Consider the following 21,619-nt stretch of genomic DNA (forward strand, 5'->3'; position numbering starts at 1 on the left):
ACTAGGACCTTAGTGTCCAAATAACATTCTCTTGTGTCAAGTTTATGGTTTAGGGTTATTTGTGAATTTGACCGTATTTTTTGTTTGTTTCCTAGGGCTGTCACGATTATGAAATTTTACATGACAATTTATTGTCAGACAAATAAGTGCGATTAACGATTGATTAACGAAATTGTGTGGCTTTTAGGCCTTGTAAACAAAAGTTGCATGGGGGCAGATATGACAAAAATCATAAATACACAAAGAAATGAAATAATTATGGCCAAAATACGGCATATTTAATATTTTACAATTTTTTTGTGTAAAATATTAAATATGCCGTATTTGATATTAATATTGCAATTATTCGAGATAATCTCGAATAATTGAGATTATCTCGAATAATTGAGATTATCTCGAATAATTGCGATTAGGCGATTATGTAATAATTGTGACATGCCTATCGACGTTTCCCTGACAGATGCCAGGTATTGCTACACGCGCCACCAGATGGACATGGAGGGGGACAGTGTGTCGGTGACAAAACGCTGTGTGGCGCTGGAGGACTGTCTCTCCACGGGGTGCAACCACATGGACCATGAAGGAAACAAGGTGAGGAGAGAGTGGATGCTTTGATTGATTGATTGAATACTTCATTAGACAGAAATGTAAACAGCACGAGGTATAGTCAGACATTAATGCTAAAGTCCTTCATTCAATTCATAGCTCACCAGAGTTAAATTTAAAATGGCAATAAATAGCAAAAATGTTTTTACACATTTGCCCAAAATAGGGGCGCCGGGGTTAATGTGATGATTCACATAGGCTACCTTTTCAATTAACTTGTGATATTATCAAACATAAATATCAAACATATCACACAGTCTATTTCCCAAAATGAAAAGCAATTCAGTCTGACCAGACGCTATCAAAATAATAATATATACATTGAAACCATAGGATACCAGGTAAACAATGACCTTCAATTCAACATTTTAACATTATGGTCAAGAAAAAACAGCCTATAAGTAACAAAAACATGAGAACAAATGACCAAGGTGAGTTTGCATGGTCGTCATAACTAGGTCAAGTGCTACGGGGTAAAGGTGCTAGACCAGCGATATGGTCCTTTAGCCATGCAACAGTGAAAAAATAGGTAAAGTTACTGAATTCGAGTGTAGATTTACATACCATCTACCATCTGATAATATAGCATTACCAAAAGGTCAGTGCACACAGGAGGTCGGCGTCTTTGGTGTTAATGGTCTGGCGGGAGGTCAACCTGTTTGGTTGTGGTGTGAGTTTCCCTCAGCAGAAAGCTTAAGTTTTTTAGGAGATCCTGTTCCCAAATATGCTGGAGGGGGGAAAAACCCTCTTCATTACCACGGCTTATGTAGAGCAGTACCAAGTTACAGCTATCATTCAACATTAGAGATTCAGATATTAGCATTATTATTTACAGATAATAATATTATTATAATAACGTTGCTGTCGGAAAGAAACCGCCTATCTCCATATTTTAACTTTCTGTGTTTTTTTGTAAATTAATGCCCTACTGCATCATACAAACGTCACACAAAAGTATCCATAAGTAGCAGAGCCGCAAGCTTGAGCTTGTCAATCTGCTATTTTAGCTATTTTTGAATTTGAATCCTAAAAAATTACAGTTTTGGACATATGAGGTTTCCACCCGACAGAGATAATAATGATAATTATAATAGTAATAGTTACCACTGTTTCTAAGATGAAAGAAAGAAACGCAAACAAGAATAAACCAAAACAAAATCAAACTAAAAGCCCTGTGGTTGTAGGGCAGGACCAGAACTTGCTCTTTAGAGAGTTTTTTTCCTCCATTGCTATCTATTGTGTGGTTGCGGTACCCATCCTGAGCCTGCTATACCAGCACTGGAATACTGAGCAGTTTTTGCCCTATTCAGAAGATGATTACATCTTCCCTCCCTTCCAGCAATCTCTGAACCCATCTAGTATTAAGTCTGACAAAGATTAGCAGATATCTGCATCCATTCTATATCGAGGTCATGGGTAGAGGCAGACCTACTGCATCCATTCTATATCGAGGTCATGGGTAGAGGCAGACCTACTGCATCCATTCTATATCGAGGTCATGGGTAGAGGCAGACTGATCGGTCTGGTCCATACTGTATATCGGTCATTATTTAACTTTTTTCCGGGATCAGCAAATCTACAGCCGTTGTGTCCCGATTTTTAACCACTTTCAACCTGGCCTCCCTATTTTGGGTATATGTTATTATGTGAATAATTTTCAAAAAGTTTTAAAAAATATTTTATGAGTTTGTAGCTATTTTGGAATTTCCGTGTTTAAAAAAAAAATCTAATCTACGTTTTTCAAATGGATTATAATTGATTTAGCATCTTTTGACAACATATCGGTCAAAACATAGGTAATCGGTGGACTCTCCGGCCTCATGGACCCAGAAATGTGTCGTACGTCAAATCCTACAAATGGTCTCCTAAGTGGGCACTAGCCGTCTGACGGCAGATCTCGCGAACGTCCTATATGTTTACCCGTGAGAGTGTGTTGCTGGGACAGAGAAAGATCGACAATAAAGTAGATTTTCTCCTGATTTGTCTCTCTCTGACAAAAGCCATTTTAGTGTGAAAATCTTGGGAAGATTGTGTGTCTTGTGACTATCCGGTCCAATAGTTAGTTCAGTGACCATGGGGCTAAAGAATGGTTCAGAAGCTGTGTTCACGTTCACTCTTCCATTGGAATGAATAGACTCCAACCTGCTTTCCGTCTCCTAAAAAGGCGGCCACCTACTTCACGCAGATACGGGATTAAGGGAAGTACCAGTAAGGGAAGTACCAGAGATAGCATGTCTTTCTTTTTTTTCTTTCTTTTTTTTGGCCAGTACCGCACTGACCTGGTACAGGACAGTACAGTATAATGTGGTGCAAAGATGGCATATATTTTGGACGCGCCCACCAGTCTCATTCAGCACCACTTAAACAGGCAGTTTAGTTAATCCTCTAGATCCTTCAAAGCGCTCAGAGCAGATAAGATGAAGACGGGGGTATTAACTGGGGGGCTTCTCCCTGGACACTGTCACTGTAATCCTCGCTGAAACATGTGTCAAACGTGTGTCTAGTCTCCTTCGGTGGTGGAAAGTAACATTACATTTACTCAAGTACTGTACTTAAGTACAATTTTGAGGTACCTTTACTTTTCCTGGAGTATTTCCAATTTTCTATGCTTTTACTTCTACTCCACTACATCTCAGAGGCAAATATTGTACTTTTTACTCCACTACAATTATTTGAAAACTTTAGTTACTAGTTACTTTGTAGAGTTGAATTATTATTACAAAACACACTAACCACTTCAGCCCTATATATATTTCAGCCATTTGAAAATAGCCGATCTACAAGCTCACAATGCATCGCAAGCTTGTAGATCTGCTATATTCAAAAGATTTTTGATACATTTTAAACTTGTGAAATGGGACATTCGGCACAATGAGTACTTTTACTTTTGGTACTTTAGTATATTTTACTTGTGCTTTTACTCAAGTACATTGTAACGGAGTACATCTACATTGCAAGACTTAAGTAAAACATGTGAGTACTTCTTCCATCACCGCCCTACGGACGGACGGAGGAAGGAAATTACAGGGCTGCGGATCAGACTGTCAGTCCAAGGGCTCAGGATTGGCTTTAGAGCCTGGGAACCAAAGACCTGAAAAAAATCAAATGGCAACAAGGAATCAGCAGTGTCAGCTTTATTTACCATGTACAGTATATTGCATGTTATCGTCATGGAAACCTTGTATCTCCATCTTTCAACTTGTTATGTTTTTTTCACTACGCCCTCTTGCACCGCCAATCCGACTGATATGCCAATATATGGAGATCTCTGTATATGTTTGAAAAACATTTTAAAATCCTTAAATTGGCTCATGTCACCATGACTCAGCATAACCATATAAGGAGTTCCCAATGCAGCTACGCCCAAATATGGAGTGTGTTGTTGTCTAAGCTCAATGTGTTGTCATGGCATCAGCAAACAAATCAGTCAGCTCCATATATGGGCACTGAAGAGGACATGCCCATATATGGGCATATTAGAGATACGCAGATGGCCTCTCATGGTCATCCGAATCCGCGGTACAAATTAATTATCCATCCGTTATCCAACCGCAATAATTATATTATCCAATTTTAATATCCGCATCCGCACCAACCGTTTTTCCCGTATGTCAAAATATTATTATTTTCTGGTATTCCCCGTTAGTTTTAGTATTAGTTGTGCGATGCGATCAGAAAATGCATTGATTTAGCCTATGGAATGTCGGTGCGGCATCCAACTGTGCGGCATCCAACATACAGAGCGCACTGCTCTTCAGCGCAGCACAGCAGCACTGGTTAAAAAAAAAAGAAAAAAGACGCACCGACATTCCATAGGCTAAATCAATGCATTTTGTGATCGCATCGCACAGAGGCTGCTCTACACACTCACACAGACACAAGCACGCAGAGATTTAGCTATTTTATGGATAGATATATTAGATGTAATTAATTTATTTACCGCAATATTTCACCCGCGGTTTATCCGATATTAATTAATAATTATATTTGATTGACCCAAATCCACCCAAACTGCTGCGGCAACCGCGGCTAAAACCGCGATCCGCGCATCTCTAGGGCATATACTGATGACATCAGGGATCTCCATATATGGGCATAAAGGGACATGGACTGACAGATACAGAGATCACCATATATGGGCATATCAGCATGCCCATATATGGGCATATACTGATGACATATATGGGCATATACTGATGACATCATGGATCTCCATATATGGGCATAAAAGGGACAAGGACTGACAGATACAGAGATTTATGGGAATATCAGTCAATATCAGGTGGTGCGACGTACTGTAGGTGATCTATAAGCTCACAACGCATTGATGTAGATTGGCTATTTTCACCATTTTAAAAGGTTTTTCAAAACAGTAAAAAAAATTCCTAATAAGTTAGTAAGAAGATAGGGCCCAAAATGTAATCAAATTATCAGCAAAAAAAACAACTAACACAGTCTAACTAGTAATGAATGAAAAGGATTGTATACAGTATGTTTGTCCAGCCAGTAAAACTATGACGTGTAGCGGAAAGATTTAATCCTAGATCTAAAAGCCTGCTTTTAGATCCCCAAAGATCATAGGAGGAACATTCCAAAGGAATCTACCCTGGTGGGCCGAATGCTTTACTCACAACTGATGTTTGTAAACATATCAAATATTTTTGGGGACATTTTCTAAATGTCAATACAACAATGCATTGATATTAAAAAGTACAAATGTACTTCGTAATTTTTGAATACTTTTTGAATAATGTGTAAATACTTGAATACATTTACTTCCGTATATCGTCTCTGTTGGGTGGAAACCTCATAATGTCCAAAACTGTTACTTTTCAATCAGGATTCAAATTCAAAAATAACAAAAGAAGCAGATCGACAAGCTCGAGCTTGCAGATCTGCTACTTTTGAAGCTTTTGTGTGACGCTGTAGTAGGCCTGTCCCCGACTAAGGATTTGTATAGTCGAATCTGATTGGCGACTAATTGCCAATAGTCGACTGGCAGTCGACTAAGGAAACACCCCCCAAAAAAAACAAAACATTTTTTTTTTTTTTTTTTTGCATGATTGAGTATCAGTCTGATTCGACTGCCAATTTTTTAATGTATTTTTTTAATAATATGACTAAGAGACACGCAGTCGACTCGGACCCCCCGCGACTAATTAGTCGACTATTCGACTAGTCGAGGTCAGGCCTACGCTGTAGTATGATCAAGTAGGGCGTTAATTTACGTAAAAACACAAAAAGTTAGAATATGGAGATAAGAGGTTTCTGCCCGACAGCAACGATATACTGGACATAGTAAACATAATGACAAGTGGACACAGGCACTAACGTTTTGATTGATTGATTGTTCCTGTGTTGTTTTGCTCCAGGTGTGTACGGCCTGCTGCGAGGGGAACATCTGTAACCTCCCGCTACCGTGGAACGACACGGAGGCCATCTTCGCCACCACCTCGCCTCTCAGTGGCACCGCACGACTTTCAAGAAGCCACGCGTTGACATTCAGCCTGCTCACTCTCACCGTAGTCATCTCAAGCAACGCTTAAAAACGACAACAACGACAAACTTTGGAAGTCGGACGTTTCTGAGTCACCCTCTCTCTCGGTCGACGGGCTGGCTCCTATATGTTTTCTCCAGGTTTCATCCTTACTGACTACAGTACTTTTGGGTGAACTACTCCTTTAAAAGGGATCTCAAGTGATACACTGACAGCCCTTCAAAACGTTTTAAGTAGATTATCAGGAGAATGAGCACTTAGCACTGTGCGCGGTGGTACTTAACTTTGGAAAAGTATAAGCTGCCATTATCACCGTGGATCTTTTGAAGGATAAAACATCATAAACATGACTGTATAATGTTACAGCCCTCCACTGGGGTTCCTCTAGTAGGCAGTGTTGCCAGATATTGCGAGAGAAACAAGCAACCAGGTCTACGAAAACAAAGCTCAAAAGAAGCGACAAGAGCACCCACCCACACTATTTGAAAATAGCCGCTCTACAAGCTCACAACGCGTCGCATCGCGACGCGTTGTGAGCATTTAGCATTTAGCATTTTCTAAAATCTTGGTGGGAAAAAATTGAAAAATGCTGAATGTTTTTGAAACATTTGAACAACACAAATCTTGTATGGGTGTCCCTGGCACAAAATATTTTCAGATGGGGGTGGTCCGTAGAGAAATGCATATTAATTTGCGGGTCCTTGACATGAATAGGTTTGAGAACCTAGTTTAAACTACATAACTACCACTTTAGAAACAAGCCCAAAAAAAACGCAACCCGCAACTACCAATATTTAAAGTAAAGTAAAGCGACTTTACTGAAAAACAAGCCCAAAGTTGCTTAGAATAAGCAGACATGGCAACGCTGCCTCTAGGCCATGGCAGGGGGGGGGGTGGCTGTAAGCCTACAAATTTGTCTTGGCCGGTTGGAACTTGTCAGTTTAAGGGCTTCATACATTTTTAAGCGATAAGGAAAGAATTGAAGAACATTGCCCTAGCCAGAATGGGGATTTTGTTTCGTTTTTTTGTCTGACTTTCAAGTTTTATAATGTTGACGTTACATTTTGTGAGTCCATATTATTCCATGTCTTTGTGTTATTGAACACACGTGTAAATATACATAGTATTTATTTTTATACATAAACTGTCGTTATGCTAGAAAAGTGAAGATGTGTGAAATGTTTAACCTGTTTTTATGTCAGCATGTATCTGATGTGTATCGTCGTGACTCACAGAGTAGCAGCACTGGAAGGGATTTATGAAAACTTAAGATTACTCCCCGTGGCTGGATAGATAACTCATATAATAAGCAATGATGAAGAAATAACTGCAACATGAAATAACTTGGAGTGTCTCTCATTCCTGACACATTACTGGTTGACGGTGGAACATGACGCCCCCATAAGAGCCTAATGCAAGTGTAATTTATCACATTATTCCATTCTGTATAACAACAACATAATATCAGCTAATTGTTTTTCTTGTTAGTTTCTCCAGTGGTTTGTGGTTGTGGAGAACTAGCTTTGGGATTTCAGGCCAGTCAAAGACCCTGCTTCAGTCGTTCAATACACACACACACACACACACACACACACACACACACACACACACACACACACACACACACACACACACACACACACACACACACACACACACACACACACACACACACACACACACACACACACACACACACACACACACACACACACACACACACACACACACACACACACACACACACACACCATTTGGAACGCAGGCCAACCTAAATGGACTTCTCTTCCTTTCCAAACTGGTGTGGAAAGTACCTCTATGAACCCAGAAAAGAATGCTGGCAACAATCAAAACAGCTTTTCATATGAGGTGGTGGAACGTTTTGTTTAGGGGAAAAATAGATTTCCTCGAAAAAGGAAAATGTTCAAAAAAAAGAAAAGAAAGAAAATACAGTACATTGCTATTTTAGTTTTAATTATTTTCCAGCGATGCAAAATAGATTGAACTTTCCCTTCAACGGGCAACTCCAACAACGTCTGCTAAATGTGTTGTGGAATATATGGGGTGAAAACATGAGGCCTTGATCACGTAGTTTAGAGCAGGGGTCTTCATCAGGGGGTCCGGGACCCCTAGGGGGTCCATAGAGTTACTACAGGGGGGGCGCCAAATCTTTGTATGATATATATATTTTTTTACATTAACCACTTGAACCCTAGCATCCCTATTCTGAAGAGAACTTTTGCCAAAGATAGCCGATCTACAAGCTCACAACGTTGTGAGCTTGTAGATCGGCTATTTTCGGCAAAGAGGTTTTGTGTAGATGGGGAAATTAAAGAGCAGACCAAGTACAGAGTGAAAGGTCAAGTTTACTAAGTATTGACGGTTTTAAGTGGTTAAATGTCTGAAAATACACATTAACATGAAGTGATCTATGAAATCTAAGCAAAAGTTTAATCTGCAACACAATTTTATACAATTTCTAGTGGGGGGGTCTCTGCTATATCTCTCGTCTAGGGGGTCCTTGGGCTGAAAAACGTCGAAGACCCCTGGTTTTCAGCTAAAGTTGTACTGTACTGTACATGTTAACTGACACATGCTCCATAGAGCACTTCTTCCCACTGTTGGAAACTATGACATGTTTTCCATTCACGTGCCATGGTGGTTCTCTGGTGTGTCTCTATTGTCTGTGACACATCTCTCATCCAGGATTCAGGTCCGGACCGGTCAGGAGAGGCCAGGGAAGAAAGTGCAGCGTTTGCAACTACAGTGTTATTGTTCTCAAGGCTTTATGATTTGTTTAGGCTCATGGCCCGAGACACAGTGGAGGCTGGTCACCCTCTGTCTCTTTCTCTCTCTCTCTTTGTCTTTTTCTCTCTGTCTCTCTCTCACATACACGCGCGCGCGCGCGCACACACACACACACACACACACACACACACACACACACACACACACACACACACACACACACACACACACACACACACACACACACACACACACACACACATACACATGCAGACCATAAGCCAGCGGACAGGAAGAAACATGTTAATCATCCTGATTTACAGAGATAAATCATTTTACCGTGTGCAGTCTGTGCAGTAAAAGTCAGGTTTGTTTTAAGAACTGGTCAAGGGCTAGAGCAGTGGCCTATGTATCTTTTGAATCAGGCATTATTTGATTTCAATACAAAATCTGTATAATTTTTTTTTAATATCTGACTGCCAAAATAACATCACATGTTGCCTTCACTGATTCTAACCGAACTTTATACAAAACCTGTGAAATATGTGCTTGTGCATGTCGAACCTTCAATGGAAATGAGACCGATGCATGCCAGTCTTGTGCCAATGTTATGTAGATTTCAGTTTTGTTTTTGTATGCGCCACTTGTGTGTAAATATGTGTACATATAGATGTGGAATACTTTGAACCTTCATATTAAAGATGAAGACAAGACTGTTTATCATGAGAAAATGTGTGCGTTGTTGTGATCATGTTATGAAGTAAGAAAATGCAAACTTATAAAGCGTTTACAGAATTGACTCTCTGATGTCTCTGTGCCAACCGGGTTCGAGGTTTGTTGTTTTCGCTTGATCAAAGAACAGTATGACAGTGATCCGGTTAAGATTAGGTCCCATCATTTACTGCAGGGGTCTTCAACAGGGGGTCTGGGACCCCTAGGGGGTCCTCAGAGTTACTACAGGGGGGGTGTCAAATCTTTGTGTAATAGAAATGTTTCTTTTTCACATTAACCACTTGAACCCTAGCATACTGTACCTATTCTAATGGGAATATTAGCAAAGAGGTTTGGTGCAGAGGGAAAACCGGGGGTCCCAAGCAAAAAATAATAATATAGCGTCAATCATTTTAACCACTTTAACTATATTTTATACTTTGGCTATTCAAAAATATATATAAATCTGCAGTGTTATTTATTCTACTTGACCAGGGGGCCTATTTCACGAAAGCAGAATTAGGGGTTAAGCCTGCCTTTAACACCTATCCTGGCTTAATTTAGCCAGGATTTGCGATGAATCAGTTTCATGAAAGCTGAATTATCTTGCCAGATTAGCTTAGCCAGTTCACCCTGGCTAAGTTTATCCATGTCTAGATTTCACGAAAGAAAATTGACGCAATCCTGCTTTAGTTACCATGGCAATTTACAGTAGCTGTGAAGTTAGCCTGGTCCGGAGCAGGCTAACAGCCAAGCTTAATTAATCCAGTGCCTTGTTCTTCAAGTTTTGTGATATAGCTGTTAGTCCAATGACTCCAATCTTAAACCAATGACTTGTTCCACAGTTAATTCAACACATATGTTTGTATATGGACTCATTTTAATGACCCTGCATTCAAATGAAATGAAATAAATACAATAAGATATAATCAATTTAATTACATTACCGAAATAGTGTGTGACCATGAATCATAATTGTTTCACAATGACTCCTGTGATATGTCATTGTCACTCTGTTAACACTATAGTTCATATTGTAGATGTTTGATAATATATATATATATGTTTTTAGATTATAAAAGATGTCTGACATATACGTATACATACATATATATACACATATACATATATATATATATATATATATATATATATCACATGGTTGCACCTGGGACGTATCATCAGTGTTGCAGTGGCGACCCCCCGGGGACCCCTGTTACTCCCGTGGACGGCACTGCAGATATATAAATAGATGGATTCCATGTAATCTCAACATTGCATGCATGGCGCATATAATAGCATTGTAGATTAGTAGGCGATATTCATTTAAACTCCTCATGTTTAAGCCTAACAGATTATATATTTATGGACTTTATATATACATTGTATATATTTTTGGACGACTTGTGCATTTAATTTGTCGGCAATACTTTGCCACGCTTTCTCCCTGGATCTATTTATTGCGGCCATGTTTCCTTTCTTGCTTATTATACATTTTACTTCCTCGTATGATTCCGGGGAGACATCAAATTTCTCTTTTGGGTCTTGAGTCAAGACAGAGGCTCCCGCGGAGACATCAAATTTCTCTTTTGGGCCTTGAGTCTTGGGACTCAAGGCCCAAAAGAGAAATTTGATGTCTCCGCGGGAGCCTCTGTCTTGACTCAAGACTCTTTTGGGTCTTGAGTCTTGGGACTCAAGACCCAAAAGAGAAATTTGATGTCTCCCCGGGAGTCGGGACCCAAGCCTCAAGACTCTGGAGCTAAAAAAAATACTGACTGAAAAACAGGCTACTTCAAGGGGTACCAGGAGTGCCAGGGGTCTGGGCCATCACCTGTACTCACCTGGCATAAAAGGGGCTCTGAGAGCAGCTTGAGCCATTCATTACTAAACTACAACATGAAGAGACCACCGCTGAAGAATTGATTGATTGATTATACTTGCATATTGTTTTTATTAACGTTTTGCAGTTTTGTAGTCAGTGTGTGTAGTGTTGTTGTTAACTTGTTTCCCCCGAGATTTTCCCCGAGTGGGTAAAGTGGCTATTCAAAAATAGCAGATACAAGCTCATATATCTGCTACTGTATGAGCTTGTAGACCTGATATTTTTTTGAAGAATCGTGAACATTTGTCCAAATGTTTGACTATTTATATATTTTTAAAGCATTTTTTTTTTACTACAATCTTTGCTTCTGGAGGGTCCCTGGAACAACATATTTTGAGATGGGGGTCTGCAGCCACATATCATTTTGGGGGTCCTTGACATGAAAAAGGTGGAGCACCACTGATATAACAACATACTGTTAGGATTTAGAAAACATTTTTAGATATGTATTTGGCCGCGGACCCCCATCTCAAAAGGTTTTGTTCCAGGGACCCCCAGAAGCAAAGTTTTGAGTAACATATTTCCGCTTTAAAATATATTCAAAGATTTTCACGATTTTTCTAAAATAGCCAAAGTATAAAATAATGGTTAAAGTGGGTTAAGGGGTCCTTGGCCTGAAAAATGTTTGTGACCCCTGGTTTAGGGGGGAAGGTAATCAAGTGAACACTTCACAGGGGTGGAGGTCCTTTCTCTTTAGGAGGCAGGCTGCTATGCTTATCCTGTGCTTATCCTTATCACTTCCTGTCACATGGTCTGCGTCCGAAACCACTTACTAACGTACTACATACAGTACAGTACTACACAGTATGCTATTTTCAGCCTGCTACTTATCTACTAAGCAGTAGGGTTTCACTTCGGAGTCGGACATCATAAAAAGTAATTTTTGCACACTAAGTAGTATGTTTGTATGCGATTTTGGACGCGGCACACTAACACACTAACATACTATTTAGTGTGCCAAATTACTTTTCAGTGTGGCCGAAGTGAAATCCTACAGCTTTGTATACCAGGCTGAAAATAGCATACTGTGTAGTTTGGGCCAGTGCTCCCTGTCCAATATCCAGGCCCCTTACCGCCACCAATTAAAATGTAAGCTTTGTTTTTTATTGTGTATTGTATTGTGTATGGATGTCAGTCCCTGTCACACCAGGCCCCTCTTACAGCTTTAAATGGCAGGGCTGTCACAGGCTCTGTCATGTTACCATGGTCATGGTACATTGTAAAACGTTACCAGTCCTGTCACAGGGATGCCAGGCGCTGTGACATAATGTCAGTATCATGGTCAGTATCATGATTCATGTCTGTATCAAGGATGTATCATGTCTGTATCATGGTCAGTATCATGACTCATGTCTGTATCAAGGAAGTATCATGTCTGTATCATGGTCAGTATCATGGCAATATCAAGGAAGTATCATGTCAGTTTCATGTCTGTATCATGGTCAGTATCATGTCAATATCATGACAGTAATGGTCAATATCATGTCAGTAATGGTCAATATCATGTCAGTAATGGTCAATATCATGTCAGTAATGGTCAATATCATGTCAGTGTCATGGTCAGTATCATGCCACATGATACTGACCATGACATACAGTAACACTGAAATTATTCCTATTTGTCAGGAAATACAGATTGTGTTATAATATTGAAGATTCACTTGTGCCAATGTGCTAGAAACCTAGTTCTATACAATCAGATCACAGTAAACTGAAGTGCACTGGTCAGTGGTCAGTGGTAAACGTTTGCGTCCATGCTGGCTAGAATGTGAAATGGCACAAAATTCAGTTTTCTTTCTCAAAAGGAAATAGTCCAGAGATTAGAACTGGCTGATATGATGATTGATGAAACTGCGTTATTTCTTTGATGAGAGACAGGACTGGCTGTAAAATGCACTCCAAGCATTCTGGACCAGCCATCCAACTGCTGCAGTGTTGAGTAAAATATGGACGACACATGGTGGTATAACAGGACCGTTATGACTCAACAGCTGTTTCTCAGCACACATCGTGGACATGGGAAGTACAGTAACACGCTAAATCTCTACCAATCATTGCTACGTGTTAACACATCCCACACCGTCCCACGGTCTAAATGGTAGGCTATTATTCAATGTTATTTCAAATAAGATTAGATAAGTACGATGAATTTAGGCATTTAGCAGAATGAATGGATTATTAAGTAGGTCGGGAGAGGCTTATTGTCGGTGTCAGCCGATAACGCAGGAGTCTGTTCCGTGACAATGCGCTAGACGCCTGGGAGATGGATTGCTGAGGTGGAGCGCAAGACCTACTAGCTCCCATGTATTTACCGCACGACTTGCCACACCCAGGCCGCGCTACTCATTCACTGAGTTGGGGATGCCGGGGATCGCACCCATGACCTTATATGGTCCAGCGGCGAGAGCTCTACCGACTGAGCTACAGCTACCCGGACACAGCATATAGATTATTACCCATCTATAAACATACATAAAGATTAGTCAAAACAGCATGATATCATCACCATGAGGCCGATTTGAAAAAGTGGTGCTTACCTGTCTTCTATGGTGCTTACTATGGTGCTTCCCTGTCTTCTATCAGTGAAGTCTGTCAGTGCTGCCACTGAATGTTGTATGTGCTTTGTTTGCTCCCACCACCACCCCAGCACCACCAGCATGCCTAAAATATGTATGCACTTAATTTAGGAGAGATTATTTCAACTGTTCTTGACCCCAAGGAACAACTTAGGAACTGTGACTAATTCTTTATCCGGGGCGAAATACCCGAAAATGACCACGCCCTTTTAAAAATGACCACATCCTGTGTGCTACTTCCAACATAGCTGTATCTTCTAAACCGTTTGTGCTACAGATTACCTGAGGTGCTCAAAATGTTCAGAATATCCATGTCTAGAGGGACATAGAAAGGTGTAAAATGTATAATCTGATATTTTATGAGAAAATGGCCAAAAACAGCTAAAAACACTTATTACATGAAACTATCTACATACAGCAACTGCCATATGTATTAACTTAATGTTTACAGGCTTATATTATCTGAGTCCTGCTACTTTAAGTGAGTGAGTACCAATCAATTTAATTGAGAGCACCAGGTAATACCTGGAGGGAGTGAGAGAACAAACAATTGAGTGGCACACCATCTTACTGAAGTCCAGCAAGAAACATGGTAAGACAAGCTTTCTTTCTTTCTTTTTATACCATCTACTGCAACTTCAATGTCATACAATATGACAATTCTTGCTTGCTACTTGTGAGCTTTTTGTTGGTAGACATGTAGAGCAAACAGTCTTAAATATGTCCAGCAGTCTAATAGTTGAATAATTCTGTCTTTTCAGGATGAGGTACCTCTCAATGCTCCTTGTGCTACTCCTAAACCAATCAATCTCAGTGAGTGCATCCTATGCCAGAAGAAGAAAACATCCGGGTACCTCTGTAGTGGTGAAATTGGCAGACATGTTATACTTTCACTTGCTAAACAAGCAGAGTGTGAAGACTCTCGAGCTGCTAGGGTTCTTCAACTCACAGAGCAAGAGCAGAGTATCATGAAATACCACAGCTCATCTTGCTATAGATGGGTTTCCTGTTTGTAAACATGAGAGGATGATGCGCGCGCAGTGGAGGGATGAGCCTATAGAGGGCGCTATTACCCGCAGCAGCTCTGGCCATTGTACATTCATAAAATAAATGGTCTTCACCGGGTTTAATGAAAGTAGATTAAATTATGCAGTTTGTAATATCTTCTTTACTCAAAAAAAATGATTTGTCGGAAGTTGGATCTGTTTGTATATAATAGCAGCATTATGCCTATTATGCCTATAATAGCAGCATTATGCCTATCTAAATCCCGAACAAAACAACAGAGTGAAGGGCGCTTCCGGTTCGTTCTACCCCAAGCATGCGCAGATTGCGCACTCTGCTCTGTGATGACGTCGCGCGGAAACCCATCTATAGAATATTTCAAAAGGATATGAAAAAGACTGACAGCATAACCAAACCATTAGAACAGGCAGAACCATCTCAGCAGCAGTTGCCTATTCATGCTACATCTGAGTGACACAGCAAGAGGAAGAAGAAGTCCAGTGTAACTACAAATGTCTGTATCATTTGTGGTGCGGCTAAAACTACAGTTAAACAGAAGAAAATACACGTATTGTTCACAATATGTGAAAAACCGATGGCCCAAAAACTACTAAATGCAGCCATGTTGTTCAAGGACCATGTGTTGTCTACATCACCTCAAATAATGCAAAGAAACATATCAAGCGGGCATTTTACCAGCAAAAGCTGTGGGTCCAAGCCCCATTTAGAGATGCCACCATTATTCTTAATGCAGAGTCTTACGGGTTTGTGAGAAGGGAGACCGTATTAGTCCCTGATATAGAAACCTCAAAACCCGAAGACCTGCCAGATCCCTGCACATGTGGCAAGTGTGCACGTAAGAATGGGTGTCCATGTCGGGTAGCTGGGATGCCTTGTAGTATGTACTGCAAATGCAAAGGAGGTGATTATTGTAAAAATCCTATAAATAAATAGATGTGACATAAACACTATTAATGTGGTCGTCATAGTTGTATTTTTGGCTGTTTATCTTCCATTTTGAAATAAATTATGTAAGCTGCTTAGATACTTACAGTATGTCAACTAAAGTAACAACTTTTGCTTTGTATTTTGCATTTCAAGTTAACAAACATTCAATTGATAATTGATAATGTATCTTAATCAAATGCTCACTTTCTTTCTTTAGAAACAAATCCAAATTGTCAGCTCAGACATAAATGTCATATAGATTTATTCTGTCTGTAAAGTTTTTTTTCTCATAAAAAAATAAATTAGAAATTTTAAACATTTAAATGTACCTCTAGACATGGGGTTTCTGAACATTTTGAGCACCTCAGGATATCTGTAGCACAAACGGTTTAGAAAATATAGCTATGTTGGAAGTAGCACACAGGATGTGGTCATTTTTAAAAGGGCGTGGTCATTTTCGGGTATTTCGCCCCTGATAGAGAATTAGTCACAGTTCCTAAGTTGTTCCTTGGGGTCATATTAGCCAAGAACAGTTGCGATATTCTCTCCTAAATGAAGTGCATACATATCTTAGCCAGGTCCCAGACTACAATGGGTTCTATTTTCCCCTGTTATAGTTGTATATCTCCCTGCTCTTAAATGGTTGTCTGTTAATGTGCTGAGCAGGGAGTTCAGGGCCTGAACGCCATGATCAAATATAATATTCACACTTGTATTTACATTTTATGAATACAATATTCTCAAGCTATTAATGGTCTCAATCTATTCGTGATTTATCTGACTGAAATAGTGTAATGGTGGCGCTGGTGTTATAATTTAACACGCTATCAACACATACATGTATACATTTCTCAGAACGTTGACCTTTCACCAAACAAATACATCAGTGGGTACTTTTTCTTTTCAAACCATGTGAGAATGTCATATTCTTCTATCACATATCGTTGCTGTCGTTGCAGTTTTGAACATATGAGGTTTCCACCCGACAGAGACGATAATTATTGTCATTTTTACTGCACCAAATTGGAGAAATCTCACTTGACAATCACCTAGTGTAATTTGAGTCCCGGCCTGCGGCCTGGCGGAGACAATAACAGACGCCTGCAGGTTATTTGAGCACCTGTGCTGGCACAGAGTTTCAGAGACTTTCACCTCAAGTGTGAGGATTAGTGGTAATAACAATGATTTGGAATCCGCTCAAGTATGTCATCATCACTCTATCTCACCTCTTCTTTTCCTGAGAGCAACCGACCGAATCTGTCTCAGAGTGATTTTTGTAAATTAGTTTTTGCCTTGATGATTACTACTGTAATTAAAAGTGATCTTATTATTGGGTTGAAAAAGCTATCCAAGTAAGCTACCTTTTTATGAATAAAACACCTCCAAAGTTTGTAGGTGTAGAAATGCTAGTTGCTGCAATATGACTTTTTGGATTAGTACGTCTCATAGTATTCTTAATAATTTCTTTGTGACAGTATAGCATTTTCAGGTTTGACATGGCATTTTTTCATGAGGTAGTGTAGTATGATTTATGTGTTTAATACTGTACAGTAGGTTTGACCACATACATTATGAAACATGGCATGTAAATACAAAGGTTCAATTGGTTCAATATTACTTGATTGAATGTCTCTTTCCATGGAGACCAACAGGTGTTGGAAATATGAGACGTGCCGGAACTGCCGTTTGGTCATTTAGTTCAAGTGGTATTGTCATTGTGACAACAACAACCAACAATTATATACAAGCTTTTAAGCCAACAAGACTAGGGTCTAATAATGGCATGGCTCCCATGAGGATCTCAGACATCTGTGACATAATATGACCACATATTTGGGCAAGGTTTCATCTCAATCCATCATAAAATAAAAGTCAAACATTGCAAAAAATTGTAAAATACTAAATCTGTCTCTAATGTTTTGTGAGGTTAGCCTTCTTCAGTAGAGCGTGGCATGCGCCTTAACCACCAGGCCATTGCCCCCCCAGCATCCCTATTCTGAGGGGAACATTCACCCAAAACACGAGAGATGTGGTGTCGACGTTAAAAAAAAGCGGTCAGGTCCAAGTACAGTTGAAACTCAAGTCCGTTTCACTAAGGAACAGAGGGTTTAAAAGTGGTTAAAAAGTCATGAGCCCTTGGAACACTAATGCTCCAGCTACTAATGAAGGTGTAATGCATGGAACAGGACCCCGGCTGAATGTCACTTCGGGGGTCAGAGGTTAATATCCTGGCCCCCTTTGTCCATTCTGTGTCACAGATGGAGTGCGTTGCCAGAATGAAGTCGTACTTTGTTTGAATTTCAGGCGTTCGGTTTCAGCGTGTGCATTTGGCGTCAGTCGCAGGCTTGGCGCGGGCCTTAGGTAACGTTTCTTAATCTTAAAACAACCTCTATATGGGACAGACAAAAAGCCTCTCGCCTTCTCCCTTTACCTTCTCCCCTTTCCGTGGACTGCCGAAATGGCAACGAGCTTTCTCAGGCTTTCTACCCCTGAAGTGTAATTTCTAATCCTTTTTTCCAAGGAAGGGGGATTAGCTTCCCCTTGATGACCCTAGGACTGCAGTGGTGGTGTTTGGTTGAAAGGTGACCTGTGGTTGATCCGTGTACTGCCCACAGCCACATGCTTCCTGCCACCAAGGGGATTCAGTGGGATATATATACAGACGTTTCAGCTTCATAATGGGGGCAAATGAAAATGAATAAGTGCACTGTTCGCTGTCATTTACAGTGTGAGGTGGTTCGTATGAACACATTTTATAATGAATTATTTAATATGCCCTGACACAATCCATTAAAAGATGTAAATCACTGGTTTCTTTCAAAACGGGCCTAAAAAACCACCTATCAGGAGACCACAAGGAGGGATAAATGCAATTTCCCATTGGAGGTGTCATTCACTGCCGCCGTTTTTATTTTTCTCCTTTGTACATAGTGTAATGTATTTTTTATTTTATTTTTTTATGATAGGTTGATGAATTGAATACATAGGACCACAATGGAAACAAGTCCCCATGATTTCTTTTGTGTGTTATCCTTTTAGCCTTAATGTCTGACTGTACCACGTGGTGTTAACATTTTTGACTAATATATAAGTAAGTATTCAGTAACAGAAACATGACTTTGGTACTATAATGACCTCTGCTGTATAAGCACTGAATAAACGGGTTCAAACAAGTTCTCACTTATTAAGCATTTAAGTTATCTCCGTTTTTTCAGCTGGGAAGCAGTGCTGCAGCTGGCATCAAAAGTCAGGTTGCATATTTTTTTAAACCACAAAATCGTTCTTAAAAAAACTTCCACCAAAGCCACTTACAAGTCAGTGTTTACCATGGCTGAGTGGCTTTGACACGAGTCATAACATTTTATTCTACAACCTAGTGAGAGATGCTTTCAGATCAACGTTGCCAGATTTTGCTTATGAGAACATGCCCAAAAGAAACGACTAGGGCACATGAGCACTTTAAACATACATACATACATACATTGGCTATTTGAAATGATAGCCAATCTAGAAGCTCACAACACGGTGCGATGCGACGCATTGTGAACTTGTAGATCTGCTATTTAAAAGAAAAAAAAATCTTGAACATTTTGATAATATTCTTTGAAACATGGCACAAAATATTTGCAGATGGGGGCCCATGGACAAATACATATTAATTTAGGGGTCCTTAATTTGAAAATGTTTGAGAACCACTGGTTTCAACAACATTAGGAAACAAGACCAAATAAACAACTACACTTTAGAAACAAGCCCCAAAAAGACGCAACTACCAATAATTTACAAGCAACTTTTTGTTTTTAGAGTGTCCGCCCTGAGACTGGGAGGTTGGGGTTCGATCCCCGGCCGGGTCATATCAAAGACTATAAAAATGGGACTCAATGCCTCCCTGCTTGGCACTCAGCATCTAGGGTTGGATTGGGGTAAGTCCCTGCGACGTACTAGCGTCATGTCCAGGGGATGTAGGCTACGTGTACATCAAGCTGCTAAAGAAACAGGATATAGGTTCCTGCCCTATGGGCCTCATGGCTCGGCAAGGCTTACAGAAAAACAAGCCCAAAGTTACTTATAATTTGCAGACATGGCAACACTGTTTCAGATGTGCCTTTTCACTGAATGACCTCTATTGTCGGAGTGCATGGCGGCATATCCTGTTCAGCATGGCCCTGCTGAGATTTTAATTACCCAGACTGCCGACAGCAAAGAGCTGCAATGGAAACAAATGAAGTCTCTTTCTCTGTGCGTCTGTCATGGCTAAAACCAGAAGAATTTCAATATAGCACGATTTCCAGTGTTTCCATCTGAAACAGTGATACAATTAAGCCGTTGCACCTGGGGACTGGGGAGCACCGTGAAGTGCAGCCACCAGTGAGATTGTGTGTGCGTGTGTGTGCGTGTGTGTGTGTGTGTGTGCGCGCGAGCGCATCGCCATGGTGGAGGAGGTTTTTTGTACCTGTGCTTGTTTACCAAACTTTTCAGCTCGAGAAATGAAAAGATAACTGTGCTGTCTCCTCCGGGGATCCAAACTTACAAAAATACCGTACAATAACCACTTAAGCACTATTTATATAATTTTTTTCTATCTACTTGCTCTACTAGCTCACAACGTGCCGCAATGTGACGTGTTGTGAGCTTGTAGATCTGCTATTTTCAGTATTTCAGTGTTTTTTTTTTTTTGTATACAGTTTTTTCAAAACATTCTGAATCATACATTTTCGAAAATCTTTTGAAATAATCATTTCTTTAATAGGAAATGCAGAACACCGGATAGGACAGGGGATAGGACAGGGGGATAGGACAAGGGGATAGGACAGGGGGATAGGACAAGGGGATAGGGCAGGTTGATAGGGCAGGGGGATAGGGCAGGGTGATAGGGCAGGGGATAGGGCGTGCGGGTGTGGGTGCGTCCAGGCGAGGCAGGCGGCCGGGCGCCCTGGTGACTGGCCGAGTCAGCTGTGCCCTCCGTTATCTTCCTGGAATGTCGGGGGGAAGGGGATTAGAGCTGGATCAGGGGCACAGGCCAGGTGAGATTACACGGGTCTCTGATTGTGTGCTGGTACATGTGTACGTACGTGTGTGTGTGTGTGTGTGTGTGTGTGTGTGTGTGTGTGTGTGTGTGTGTGTGTGTGTGTGTGTGTGTGTGTGTGTGTGTGTGTGTGTGTGTGTGTGTGTGTGTGTGTGTGTGTGTGTGTGTGTGTGTGTGTGTGTGTGTGTGTGTGTCTCTCTCTCTGCTCGTACAAGTCTGTACAAAGTTTCGACTTGTAAAAAAGCCAAAAAGACAGAGGGGTTGACATTTTCTAAAACCCTATATTCATTGTATGGCAAATAGCAACAATAGCCTATCTACAAGCTCACGATGCGTGGACGCATGAGCTTGTAGATCAGCAATTAATTTTTATTATGTTTGATACAGTATGCTCATGTTTGATAATATCAAATTATTTCCAAATTGTTCAATTTTCCCAAAGGAAATGCATGTGTTAAATTCCGTCTGACTAGAAGCAGGGATGAAGTGAAAGATAAGTGAAAGTTTGAAACTTTCCTCCTTAATGATGATTAATGATATAACCAAAGGGACGGCAGGTGGTTAAATGAATGCACCAACATGGATTGGATGAGTGAAGCAGTGTCCTCACTCAACCTCAA

At 40.4% G+C, this 21,619-nt stretch overlaps 2 protein-coding genes across 2 annotated transcripts in view; one reads left to right on the plus strand and one right to left on the minus strand.

The window, feature by feature from the left end:
* Positions 1-6,550, plus strand: part of lypd6 (LY6/PLAUR domain containing 6) — a 52,604-nt gene extending 46,054 nt beyond the window's left edge. Inside the window, exons 4-5 of the mRNA XM_080413177.1 lie at positions 461-591; positions 5,979-6,550. Coding sequence (XP_080269303.1) covers positions 461-591; positions 5,979-6,152 — 305 coding nt within the window. The 3' untranslated portion in view covers positions 6,153-6,550. The remainder of the gene's footprint in view (positions 1-460; positions 592-5,978) is intronic.
* Positions 1-21,619, minus strand: part of LOC308073623 (rho-related GTP-binding protein RhoE-like) — a 528,647-nt gene that overhangs the window by 188,956 nt on the left and 318,072 nt on the right. The gene's annotated exons all lie outside the window — the stretch shown is intronic.

This window comes from Gymnoscopelus braueri (genome assembly GCF_963280865.1).
Source record: "Gymnoscopelus braueri genome assembly, chromosome: 18".
Classification (NCBI taxonomy): domain Eukaryota; kingdom Metazoa; phylum Chordata; class Actinopteri; order Myctophiformes; family Myctophidae; genus Gymnoscopelus; species Gymnoscopelus braueri.